The sequence below is a fragment of the Dryobates pubescens genome, chromosome 8 (genome assembly GCF_014839835.1).
Source record: "Dryobates pubescens isolate bDryPub1 chromosome 8, bDryPub1.pri, whole genome shotgun sequence".
Lineage (NCBI taxonomy): Eukaryota > Metazoa > Chordata > Aves > Piciformes > Picidae > Dryobates > Dryobates pubescens.
In genome coordinates, this window is record NC_071619.1 from 41840819 (window position 1) to 41852888 (window position 12070).

The 12070-nt window shown below is 43.8% G+C and overlaps 1 protein-coding gene across 1 annotated transcript in view; it reads right to left on the reverse strand.

Moving 5' to 3' along the window:
* Positions 1–12070, reverse strand: part of MAN1A2 (mannosidase alpha class 1A member 2) — a 198738-nt gene that overhangs the window by 109547 nt on the left and 77121 nt on the right. Inside the window, exons 4-5 of the mRNA XM_054163250.1 lie at positions 5043–5161; positions 1889–1969 (exon numbers count right to left, since the gene is read on the reverse strand). Coding sequence (XP_054019225.1) covers positions 1889–1969; positions 5043–5161 — 200 coding nt within the window. The remainder of the gene's footprint in view (positions 1–1888; positions 1970–5042; positions 5162–12070) is intronic.

Below are 12070 nucleotides of genomic sequence, written 5' to 3' on the forward strand. Positions count from 1 at the left end.
TGAAGGGAGGTTGTAGCCAGGAGGGGGTTGGTCTCTTCTCCCAGGCAACCAGCACCAGAACAAGAGGACACAGTCTCAAAGCTGTGCTAGGGGAGGTTTAGGCTGGAGGTGAGGAAGAAATTCTTCACTGAAAGAGAGATTGGCCATTGGGATGTGCTGCCCAGGGAGGTGGTGGAGTCATCATCCCTGGAAGTGTTTAGGAAGAGCCTGGATGAGGCACTTGGTGCCATGGTTTAGTTGATGAGATGGTGTTGGGTGATAGGTTGGACTTGATGATCTCAAAGGTCTTTTCCAACCTGGTTAATTCTGTAATTCTGTAATATGAACACCTGAAAGCATACGAAACCTTGAGCCGTGAAATACAGCTGGAAGCCTAACATTTCAGGTAGCAAGCTACAGATGGCACATGAAAAACAAAGGATAACACCAAAGAAGTGAAAGACATGGGCAATAGACCAAAAGACAAGTAGCTGATAAGATATGAGAAAGAAAAAAAAACAAGCAAAAAGCTAGGAGTTAATCTGTAGGTTGGGTCAGGCTCCACCTTGTCATAATATGTGAATAGGTCACAGCAATGTCACTACTAGACCAAAGAGGACCACGATTGCAAGTCTTTAGGTATATGCATGCCTTCAGCCTCAGCATGTCTCTGCATAAGCATTCAGAAGCATTAAGTCTCCCATCTTTTTTAAGAGAAGTTTCAGAACTGGGACAGAACTGGTTTGATATTTTTCAGTTTATCACTAAGAAAATGCGTGAGAGACTAAAAGCTTGTCTCTCCTGGTGTGACTCAACAAAGATAAAATCACTTGCTGCTTGCCCAGACAAATAGCTGATGTGTGTTGGGCAGAGCCACTGGAATGACTCTTGGAAGGTGCAAAGATAACACTGGACCACAGCTGGCCTGACAACAATGAACCAAGGCCACCTTCGGGAATATGCATAAGACAAGATAATCTCCACCCATCAAGTACCCTGGAAAGGTGAGACAATGGATTCACCACCTGTTTCCTCATGTGTAATGAGTGTGTGGGCAGGTAGATGGAGAAGGAGGAGGCAGAGCACACCCCCCCCCCCATCCAGACCCCTGCCCAAACACACAGGAATGCACAGAAAGATTTCCTGGGGAATCATACCTGGATATTTACCTAAGGAGGATTTCCTGGCCCCTGAATTCCTGAAGGACAATACTTGGACACATAGCTAAGGACTAAAAACTGTATAAAAGACTTGAGCAACTACTGGCTTGGCAGAAGAAAAACAGAGAACCGAAAACACAGATGAAGGAAAACACAGGAGAAGGACAATGCCGCTGAGAAGGAAAGCAGGAGAGCAGGAAAAGCCCAGGACAAGGCTGCTCTGGAGAAAAGAGGCCATGGAGCCTGGAAGAAACAGACTAAACCCTCTCTCCGTGTCCTAAGTTCTGCCTGCTGCAACTCATGGAGCTGAAGAAGCTGCTCAGAGGACCACCTCTCTTCTCCAGCCAAAGCCTCAGCACCCTTGCTCTACAGACCAAACATCTCCTGCAGCACCTTTCCTCCACAGACTCAAACTGTCTTGAGGGGATGAGGGGTGTGGTAATATAATTCCTCTTCTCTCTCTCTCTCTCTTCTCTCTCTCTATTTTCTCTCCTTCCCCTTCTGATACATTCACTTTATTTATGTAATCAATAGCCTAGCTGTTGATGTTTTGGCCTGGTTTGTGCCTCTCATTTCACAACAGGGGAATATTCAGAAGAACTGAGGCTCTTGCCCTCTCCGGACCGAGACAAAATGGTAAGAAGATTGTGCAGCATTTTTGTGAGGGGGACTGTTGAGAAACCAAGAGTACACATTGCAACATTGGCTAAAATACATTACACTTCATAAATGCCTTCCAGCCTCCTTACCTCTTGTCCTGAAAGGTAGTATGCTGCCAGGAGACCACCAATGAAGCGAATATTGACTTCAAACACAGACACTTCAGAATTCTAGAGCAGAAAGAGAGAGTCAGTAACCAGCACTCTAATCAAAGAAGACAGAAATAAGGCAGAGGCAAGTATGTATCCCCAACCAACCTGCACACAAGAATTTGTACTGTTTTGATAGCTAGATCCACACTGTAATTCCTGCAGACTTCTTCAAGACACCAAGAGATCATCCTAGTTACAGCTTCAATTGATTGTTTTTAAAAATCAGATTAGTTTTTCCTCCTGCTCTCCAAGTGCAACTGAAGTTCTTTCGGGAACAGGGCAGAGGGCTTGCGAGTGCTTTGCCCTCCCTGCAGGGCGTTTTCCCGCTGGGAACCTGAGTCTGTTCCAATCCCCCTCCCTGCCCAGCTAGGGTATAAAAGGGAGGACACTGCAGCCATTAGTTCTCTTTTTGGCTCCTGCCTTTCCTGGACAAGAGCTACTGCAGCTGCCTTCCTGCTTTCTCTGCCATGTGGTTGGGCCTGATCCTTCTCCCTGCTGCCTCTGTGCCTCTTCAAAGACAGACTGGTTTTGTATTGTTCCTTTTTTTCCGCTCCCATCCATCCTTGTTCCTTGCCCTTGTGAACCTTACCTGTTATTGTTACATATATATACACACATATATATATATTGTTTGAAGAAAACTCTTTACCTCTCTACTTCCAAGCCAACTCCAAATTATTTCTTAGTGGATTTGCTCCTTCCCTTTCTTTTTTCCTCTCTTTGTTGGGAGGGAGGAGGGGGGAGCAGGGGAGGGATTCTCAGCCTTGCCCCCAGCTGAGCTCTTAAGTCCCAGTTAAGGCTCAAACCACTACAGGGATGGTGGGAAAGAAGGCAAGGACTGCACATTTCCATGATTCAGCATTCACCATGAGGTTGGTGGTGACAGGTTGGACTCGATGATTTTTGAGGTCTCTTCCAACCTTGGTAATACTGTGATACTGTGATCTTTTCTCTCACATTTAAGTGTAGGTTTACAGGATCAAGTAGAATACCAAGAGAATTCCTATAATGTGCTGAATTACCAAGGTGTAGCCTCCAATTCAGAGCTCCAAAGCTCTGTCTAAGAGTAGCTTTCATGTATTTAATATTATGACAAAAATACAGCAAGACCACTGAGAAACTTAAGAGAATAAACCATTTTATTGCCTGTCTTCATAATAATACCCTTGGGCTAAATTCACTCTTATCTTTTGAATCATTTTAACCCATTGAACAACTAAGAGGAACAAGACAGTTTTAACATATTTCTGCCCCTTATCCACTCCTTTACCTTCATAATATCCTTGTCTTCATAATAATATCCTTGGGCTGTCTTCATAATAATATCCTTGGGCTAAATTCACTTTTATCTTTTGACTCATTTTATCCCATTGCAAAAACTAAGAGGAACAAGACAGTTTTAACATATTTCTGCCCCCTGTTCACTCCTTTACCTGCATAAAGCCCATATGTCTCTCCCATAGACTTCTCTTCATTCACCCTATTAGACACAGAAATGCAGTTCTAAGAGAAGACTTTGAGGTAAGGGAGACTTCTCCAAGAAAAGTCACTCCAATGCACCCTGCTTACAAGCCAAGCCACAAATTAGCACACAGCTGAAATGATGGTTTTGTCTTTCCTCTCACGCTATTTTGATGGCACCTGTGGTGCCTGTGTCCAAAACAAATGAACTCTACACATATTAAACCTTTCAGAATACTTTAAAGATTTCCTCAGACAGCACTGATGATGAAAGACCAAAGTCTGACACACTCCCAAATGCAGGTTTTTACTCAATCATATGTTTTCATCCCCACAGAAGCGATCCAGAAAGCTATCAACAATGCAGCGCCCAGTTCCCCTTAATACCTATTACAGTGATCAATCACACACCAAACTGGAGACTGAAAGCAATGATTTCTATTTCCCAGTAAAAGAATCCAAAAGGAACAAATTCATGCAGTTGTTTATGAACTTCAAACTACATAAGGGAATTACTGCAGTCTGATGTATATATAAGACAATTCATTAATGGTTTTTTGATACATAGGAAACTGTGATTGAACCTCAGTGGGTCTTGTACATTTCTTCCACCCAAGTCCTACATTAATTCTGCAAATTCACACTGAGGTTGCCTCAAATCAGACAAAAGTTATGGAAGTAACATAGTTGAATGTCATCATGGTACCACTATGATCACATTGCCTGTGATCTGTTTAGAATCTTTAGTTTTAGACTGAGTAATCATCTGGCACCGGCTGCAAAAAGCAAAGCACAATTTCTTTCATGTTTGCCAACATATACAACAAAAGGCAAAAAAACCCCCAACAACAAACCCCAAACAAATAATTTCTGAAATGGAGGATTTCAGATAAAAACAACAGTGAGCATCTGCTGAGCTCTGCCTGGACACCTGCATTTCAGTTTGTGCATTGCTGACTGAAAAAACATAAACCAATCTCTTTGGAACCACAAAGTGCAAACCACAAATTCTGTCAGAGAGTCTGGGACAGTCTCAAATGTGCTAATAAGAACACATTGATTAGTACAAATTAAATAGATATAAAATGAAAAAATAGAGCCATTTATTCATTTAAAACATCCAAACTCTGCACACATGAAGAACGACAGAGGCTGTACCACCACCTAGGAAGCCCTTGCAATACACTCAGAAACTGTAGGCAAACTAAGACAACTCAAGTGGACTTCATCTTAAAAGCTCTTAAGGACATGAGAGTAAAAACTGTGTTATTAAATCACACACCATGAGTGGTGGGCAGAAATTGTCTTTCACAGCTATTTCCAACTGCTCTCGGCTCATAAAGCTTCATGTTTCTGCCTTCATTTCTGAGGCTGTGCTGGTTCCCACTGACCCCACTCTCCCTTTCTTCCATTATCCAACACACATGTATCTGGATAATTAAAATGTGAAAGGGTTCGAGTGTGGTTGGTTTTCTTCAAAATGAAGTTATAAACACCAAGAGCTTCACTGAAGCTTACATCTGATCCCTTCAATCATAAGCTTTTAACCTCCACCTGAAAGACTTCCGTCTCCCCACAGGAGGAGCACGGTTGAAAGGCCTACAGAAACATCAGGGCAAGCTGTACTCACCACACTGAAATCAAGATTTTTGTCAATCCACTCTTGTCCTTCTCTGAATTCATCATGCAGGCCCATGATATAGAGAGTATCCAATGCATCTACTATGGTAGCACCCATTTGTGAGTTGCCTATGTATAAAAAGAAGGATTTCAGTTACAAGGGATTGTTTCAGTACTTTTCTTAACCATCACAACCATGAGAAAATAACCTCAGCAGCAGCAAAGCAAAGTTTCTACAAAGATGACAGCACAAAGAATACATCAAAATGGGAAAAGAATTTAGAATCATAGAATCATTAAGGTTGGAAGAGACCTCAGAGATCATCGAGTCCAACCTGTCACCCAACACCTCATGACTAACTAAACCATGGCACCAAGTGCCACATCCAATCCCCTCTTGAACACCTCCAGGGATGGTGACTCCACCACCTCCCTGGGCAGCACATTCCAATGGCCAATTACTCCTTCTGGGAAGAACTTTCTCCTCACCTCCAGCCTAAACTTCCCCTGGTGTAGCTTGAGACTGTGTCCTCTTGTTCCGGTAGTGGTTGCCTGCCTCTTTCAAAGCATCAGTCCTCTGGCACAGTTTGGCTTTTGGGAAGAAGACTGAAGACAGAAAGCAGCAAAGCCCTGCCTTCCTAGTATGAACATGAGCAACAAAAAAGACAGAAAGATACATATGAATAGCTAGAGTCCATTTTGGGCCCCTCACTACAAGAAGACATTGAGTGCTGGAGTAGGTCCAGAGAAGGTTTGGGGGTTGGTCTCTTCTCCCAGGCAAGCAGCACCAGAACAAGAGGACACAGTCTCAAGCTGCACCAGGGGAAGTTTAGGCCTGAGGTGAGGAGAAAGTTCTTCCCAGAAAGAGTTGTTAGCCATTGGAATGTGCTGCCCAGGGAGGTGGTGGAGTCACCATCCCTGGAGGTGTTCAAAAGGGGATTGGACGTGGCACTTCGTGCCATGGTTTAGTGGTCATGAGGTGTTGGGTGACAGGTTGGACTTAATGATCTCTGAGGTCTTTTCCAACCTTATTGATTCTATAATTCTAAGGGCAAGAAAACTGGTGAAGAGTCTGGAGAACAGGTCTGTTGAGAAGCAGCTGAGGAAATTGGGGTTGTTTAGCCTGGAGAAAAGGAGTCCGACATGAAACCTTCTCACTCACTCTCTACAAGTCCCTGAAAGGAGGTTGCAGTGAGGTGGGTGTTGATCTCTTCTCCCAAGTAACAAGTGACAGCAAATAGCCTCAAGTTGCACCAGGGAAGATTTAGGTAGGATAGTAGAAGGAAGTTCTTCACTGAAAGAGTGGTCAAGCATTGGAACAGGCTGCCCAGGGAGCCAGCATCCCTGGAGGGCTTCAAAACACATAGTTTAGAGGGGTTTTTGGACTTGATGCTCAGAGAGATATCTTCTAACCTTAATGATTTTATGAGATTCAGCTTCAAAAGAAAAAGCTTTTAGGAACTGCAGGACAGAAGTATTAAGAAAAAAGCATATTCAAGATAAACCACTTGGTGTTTGCAGTCATGCCTTGCCCTTCTAAGTTTTTCCATTATGGCAGCCACCTTGTTAGTGAAAGCCTGCACTGATAAGGCAAGCCTTGGCTTGGCTTCACTGATAAAGCTGCAGCCCCAAGACTTTCATGTCACTGCCTGCAGTGACTTGCATTATAAGCACCTAATGCATTCCTCAATTGTCACTCTTCAAGCGGAGCACTTAAAGCCAAACACAACTGGATGGTGCTTCACCCTACAATGCCATTCACTTGAAACCCCAGCGATTAGCTGATGAGCAACTCATGGGTTTGCAGAAGGGAGACAATGAAGGAGATCAAGCCATTGCCCAACTTAGCCTTGATCTCCTTAGGCCATCCCCATCTACCTTGCTGCCTTCAGCAGGCAGAGGTCCTTGCTTCTAGACAAAAGTTACCAGGGTTTATTTTCATGGAGTGGATAAAACTTCCAATACACTAAGGAAGCGTCCACATTTAACTGTTTCACATCTTGTGTTTCTCTAGAGGTTGAAATGGGCCTCCAGAGAGTTCTAGTTCACCCTGCTCTGCTAAAGCACATTTGCCTGGAACTCATCCAGGCAGGTTTTCAAAGTCTCCAGAGCAGACTCTGACTCCAGACAACTTTTCTGGGCAGCCTCTTCCAGGGCTTTGGCACCCTCAAAGGAAATATTTTTTCCTCATGTTTAAGTGACACCTCCTTTGTTCTAGTTTGTGCCCATTGTTCTATTACTGGCCACCATCCCCTATCACCAGTCCCATCCTTTTGACCATGACCCTTTACATATTGATAAGCATTAATGAGGTCCCCTCTCAGTCTCTTCTTCTTTGGACTAAATAGCCCCAGGTCTCTCAGTCTCTCCTTGCAAGAGAGAGGCTCCAGTCCCCTCATCACCTTTGTGGCCCTACCATGGCTCACACCAGCACTGTATAAGATGGTACATAACTAGATGATTAACGATGTAATGGTAGCAGTCTCCAAACAAGTTAGCCTAGTGCTCTTTCTTCTCCCATGTGCTAATCATCCATAATGGAATTGCCTACCCAGCTGTCTTCTTTTAGTGTCAATCCAGCAGTACAAAGCAAGAATTCCTTCCTCCTGAACACTGCAGGAAGAAGACTACTACTAGTTTATACCCAGATTTCTTGTGCCTACAAGAATCATAGAATCAATAAGGTTGGAAAAGACCTCAGAGATCATCAAGTCCAACCTCTCACCCAAGACCTCATGACTAAATAAACCATGGCACCAAGTGCCACATCCAATCCCCTCTTAAACACCTCCAGGGACAGTGACTCCACCACCTCCCTGGGCAGCACATTCCAATGAACAATCTCTCTTGCTGGGAAGAACTTTCTCCTCACCTCGAGCCTAAACTTCCCCTGGTGCAGCTTGAGACTGTGTCCTCTTGTTCTGGTGCTGGTTGCCTGGGAGAAGAGACCAACCCCCACCTGGCTACAACCTCCCTTCAGGTAGTTGTAGACAGCAAGAAGGTCTCCCCTGAGCCTCCTCTTCTCCAGGCTAAACAACTCCAGCTCCCTCAGCCTCTGCTCACAGGGAGAATGAAGGGCCAAGATGGAACAAGCCAACAAGAGAACAACACACTTAACACCTTGACTGCTCCCTACTGCAAGACAGGTACAAGTCAAACCCATTTGTATGCTATGCCAGGTTTGGTTAGAGAGTAAAATTAACTAATTGCTCCCCACTTCTTTCTTGGAGGAGTATGTGGAGAGAATGTCACTCTGAAGTAGCTGCTAATTAACAGCTTGACTGAACTCTTTTGAATCTGCTGAGGTACCCAACCTAACCAGAACAGGAAATGATTTTGCACTACCAGCAAAGCATGAGCAAAAACACAAGGCAAGAAGAAACAGCAAACATTCAAATAGCACTGATCTGCATCAGCATCATCCACAGTGCTAAGAGGAAAACAAGCTACAGTGCAGCAGCTCTGCTTCTGCCTCCTGGTGCTGATAAAAAACATTCAGTTTGAACCCCCAAAGAAAAACCATTTTCCTTTCATAATAGCTTATGGTGTTTTTTTCCCTTCTATAACCATGCTAAGACCCATAAATGCTAGCTTAAAGGACAAGAAGATGGTCTTCCCGGACTGAAAACTGCAGGAGGTGCCATTTGAAAAGCAATCAAGTAGCTCTAAACAATGAGATAATAGTTTAGAAGCACATACACTGCTTTGCTACCACCTCAACCAGGCTGAGCTATTGCTGCTCTGGATACAGCACATGTCTCATTGTGGTGAAAAAGGCTATCAACCAATTAAGTTATAAAAGGAAGTAACGCTTCACCTAGCTGAAGGCACTCCTCCTCCCAGAGTCTGCTTCTGTGCAATACAAAAGCTCCACTGGTCACGTTGCAGAAGGTAAGAACTGATTCCTAAGAGCTTCAGCTTTACAAATGTCAGATTAGGAAGTTTCCTCTCCATATAATTACAGTTCTAGTCGACTGAGCTCCACGTTTAATGAAGCTTGCCTAATGAATGCAACATTCATGCTTCTAAACAAAACAGAACATTCATCATGGGCTAATAGAAGGAATTTAGCAGTGAAATAGCTGAACTATTAGCAAAATTGTGCACTCTCATTAACCAAGAGTGCTGTTCCAAAGGACTGCAAAAGAGTAGCAGAGATTTATATTTAGGTAGACTTCAGTTTCCTGAGATTAGGCAAACAATTCCCTCACTTGAAAGCACATAAATCCAGTCTGAAATATCTAGCAAAATATATGACTAAGTGTAAACAAGCAGGGTCAGCACAAGAAAAATGGTCTTCCCACCTAAAGCTCTTCCAGTATGCCAAAGCCCTGGATGAAGAACTGGGTTTCTTTACACCACTTTTAAGCCCCACAAGAGACTATCAAAGGATGGGGAGACAGAGTGTTGTCAGGGGTTCCACAACAGGAATATGAAGAAAAGAAATGGCCCCTTTTCATCTCACCATAAGGACAGAGGTTTAGAAAGGTGCCATCACCTACAGCATTGCTTATTGAAGGATTTCTGACTCAACCAATGTAGATAACACACTGGAGTTTCATCTCTTGCTCAGCAGCACTTGCAGAGCACCAAGACATCAGAAATAGCGTGGCCAGCAGGAGCAGAGAAGTCATTGTGCCCTGTACTCAGCACTGCTTAGGCCACACCTTGAGTCCTGTGTCAAATTCTGGACCCCTCAGTTTGAGAAGGACATTGAGACACTTGACCGTGTCCAGAGAAGGGCAACAAAGCAGGGGAAAGGTTTAGAGCACAGCCCTGTGAGGAGAGGCTGAGGGAGCTGGGGTTGCTTAGCCTGGAGAAGAGGAGGCTCAGGGGAGACCTTCTTGCTCTCTACCTGAAGGGAGGTTGTAGCCAGGTGGGGGTTGGTCTCTTCTCGCAGGCAACCAGCACCAGAACAAGAGGACACAGTCTCAAGCTGTGCCAGGGGAGGTTTATGCTGGAGGTAAGGAGAAAGTTCTTCCAAGAAAGAGAGATTGGCCATTGGAATGTGCTGCCCAGGGAGGTGGTGGAGTCACCATCCCTGGAGGTGTTTAAGAGGGACTGGATGAGGCACTTGGTGCCATGGTTTAATTGATTAGATGGTGCTGGGTTGGACTCGATCTCAAAGGTCTTTTCCAACTTGGTTAATTCTAGTCTAGTCTAGTCTGAAAGATTTAGTTGGTGAGCAAAGAGAAGCAATCAAAAGCAGAGAAGAGGAAGGTTTCCTGCTGCATAAATTTTCAGACCAAGTTTTTAAATGCAGTGTCTGATGGCCATAGTTATTTAAACACTAGTTTGGTGATCATTAACACCTACCTGTGGGTCTACTTGTTTAGTAAATTTAAAACTGAGCTTCACTCTCCTTGCTCCCTCATTTACAAAAGTAAGGAGAGTGTGACAATTGATTATTTAATGATATCTATAAGCTGAAATTCTTAAGGCCTCCTCTCCATGTTGCCTGCTATCAGCAATTTAACAGAACTAAGTGGTCAGCATGCTCAGTGGTTTTGTTCTGCCTCTTTTTAATTAGTCTAAAATGTTAAAGACAATTGGTTTCTTCACGGCTACTCAAAGGCTTATTCAGGGCATTTTATGGCTGAGCTGAAATGCTACATTGCAGTTGTGTTTGGAATGTATGCTTTCCTGGAGTAGGTTTGTGGCACTTGTTTTCCCAATGGAACTAAACTGTGTTGTTCAAAAGTTTAAGTCATTATTTTCTTAAACATGAACTTACTCTTTGTGACGCATTAAGGTATTTCATGAGTGGTATGCTGCAGCAATGGCAGCTTTACTGCCAGAGCCTCATTAGAGAGACAGAAAACCAAGTTGGTAAGTGTGTGCTTTTAATTGTTACATCATGTGTTTTTCTACTACATCCATCACATTAAGAAGTCCTGTTGCTATAGTCTGAAAACTTGAATTCTTTGGATCTTTCTGAGTAGAAATTGTTATACTTTCCCTAGCTCTGTACAGTCTTCTTTCAGCCTGCTTCTTTCAGCAATCCTGAAGCTGGAATAGAATAGAAGGGTAGGGTAGGGTAGGGTGGGATGAAATGGAATGGAATGGAATGGAATGGAATGGAATGGAATGGAATGGAATGGAATGGAATGGAATGGAATGGAATGGAATGGAAGTAGAATAGACCAGACCAGGTTGGAAAAGACCACAGAGATCATCAAGTCCAATCTATAACCCAACACCATCTAATCAACTAACTTTGAGATCACCAACTCCAGCCTATGACCCAGCCTATCAACAGCTGACTGAAGATGAGCCAGTATGTGCCCAGATGCTCAAGATGACCAACAGCATCCCAGCCTGTAATCAGGAGCAGTGTGACAGCAGGACCAGCAAAGGGATTGTCCCCCTGGACTCAGCATTAGTAAGGCCACACCTTGGTACTATGTTTAGTTTTGGAGCCTTCACTACAAGACTTTGAAGTGCAGGAGTGCATCCAAAGGACAACCAAGCTGGTGAAGAGTCCTGGAGAACTGGTCTTGTGAGGAGTGGCTAAGGGAACTGTGATTGTTCAGTCTAGAAACAAAGAGGTTGAGTGGAGACCTTCTTGTTCTCTACAATTCCCTGAAAGAAGGTTGGAGCAAGGTGGCAGAAGGTCTACCTAGTCACAAGTGATAGAACAAGAGGAAATGGCCTCAAGTTGCACCAGGGGAGGAAGCAATTGCACTGAAAGGGCTCTCAAACACTGAACACGCTCCCCAGGGAGGTGGCTGAATCCTGGAAGGGTTTTAAAGACACAGAGATGTGGCTTACCGCCAGACCTGGCAGAGTTAAGAGTTGGACTGGATTATCTCAGGGGTCTTTTCAAACAGAAACAATTCTATGAACCTACTACAAAACCTGAATGTCCTCAAAACTAAATCTCAAAATGGCTTAAAAAATGAGCTCAGAGTAGGAAAGGAAATGGCATTAATTTAGTACAAAGAAAGGAACAGATGTTTATCAGAAGGGTGGCAAGAATTACAGGCAAAAGGTGAATGATGATGGCAATCAGCTACACACATGAAGCTGTCAGTCAAA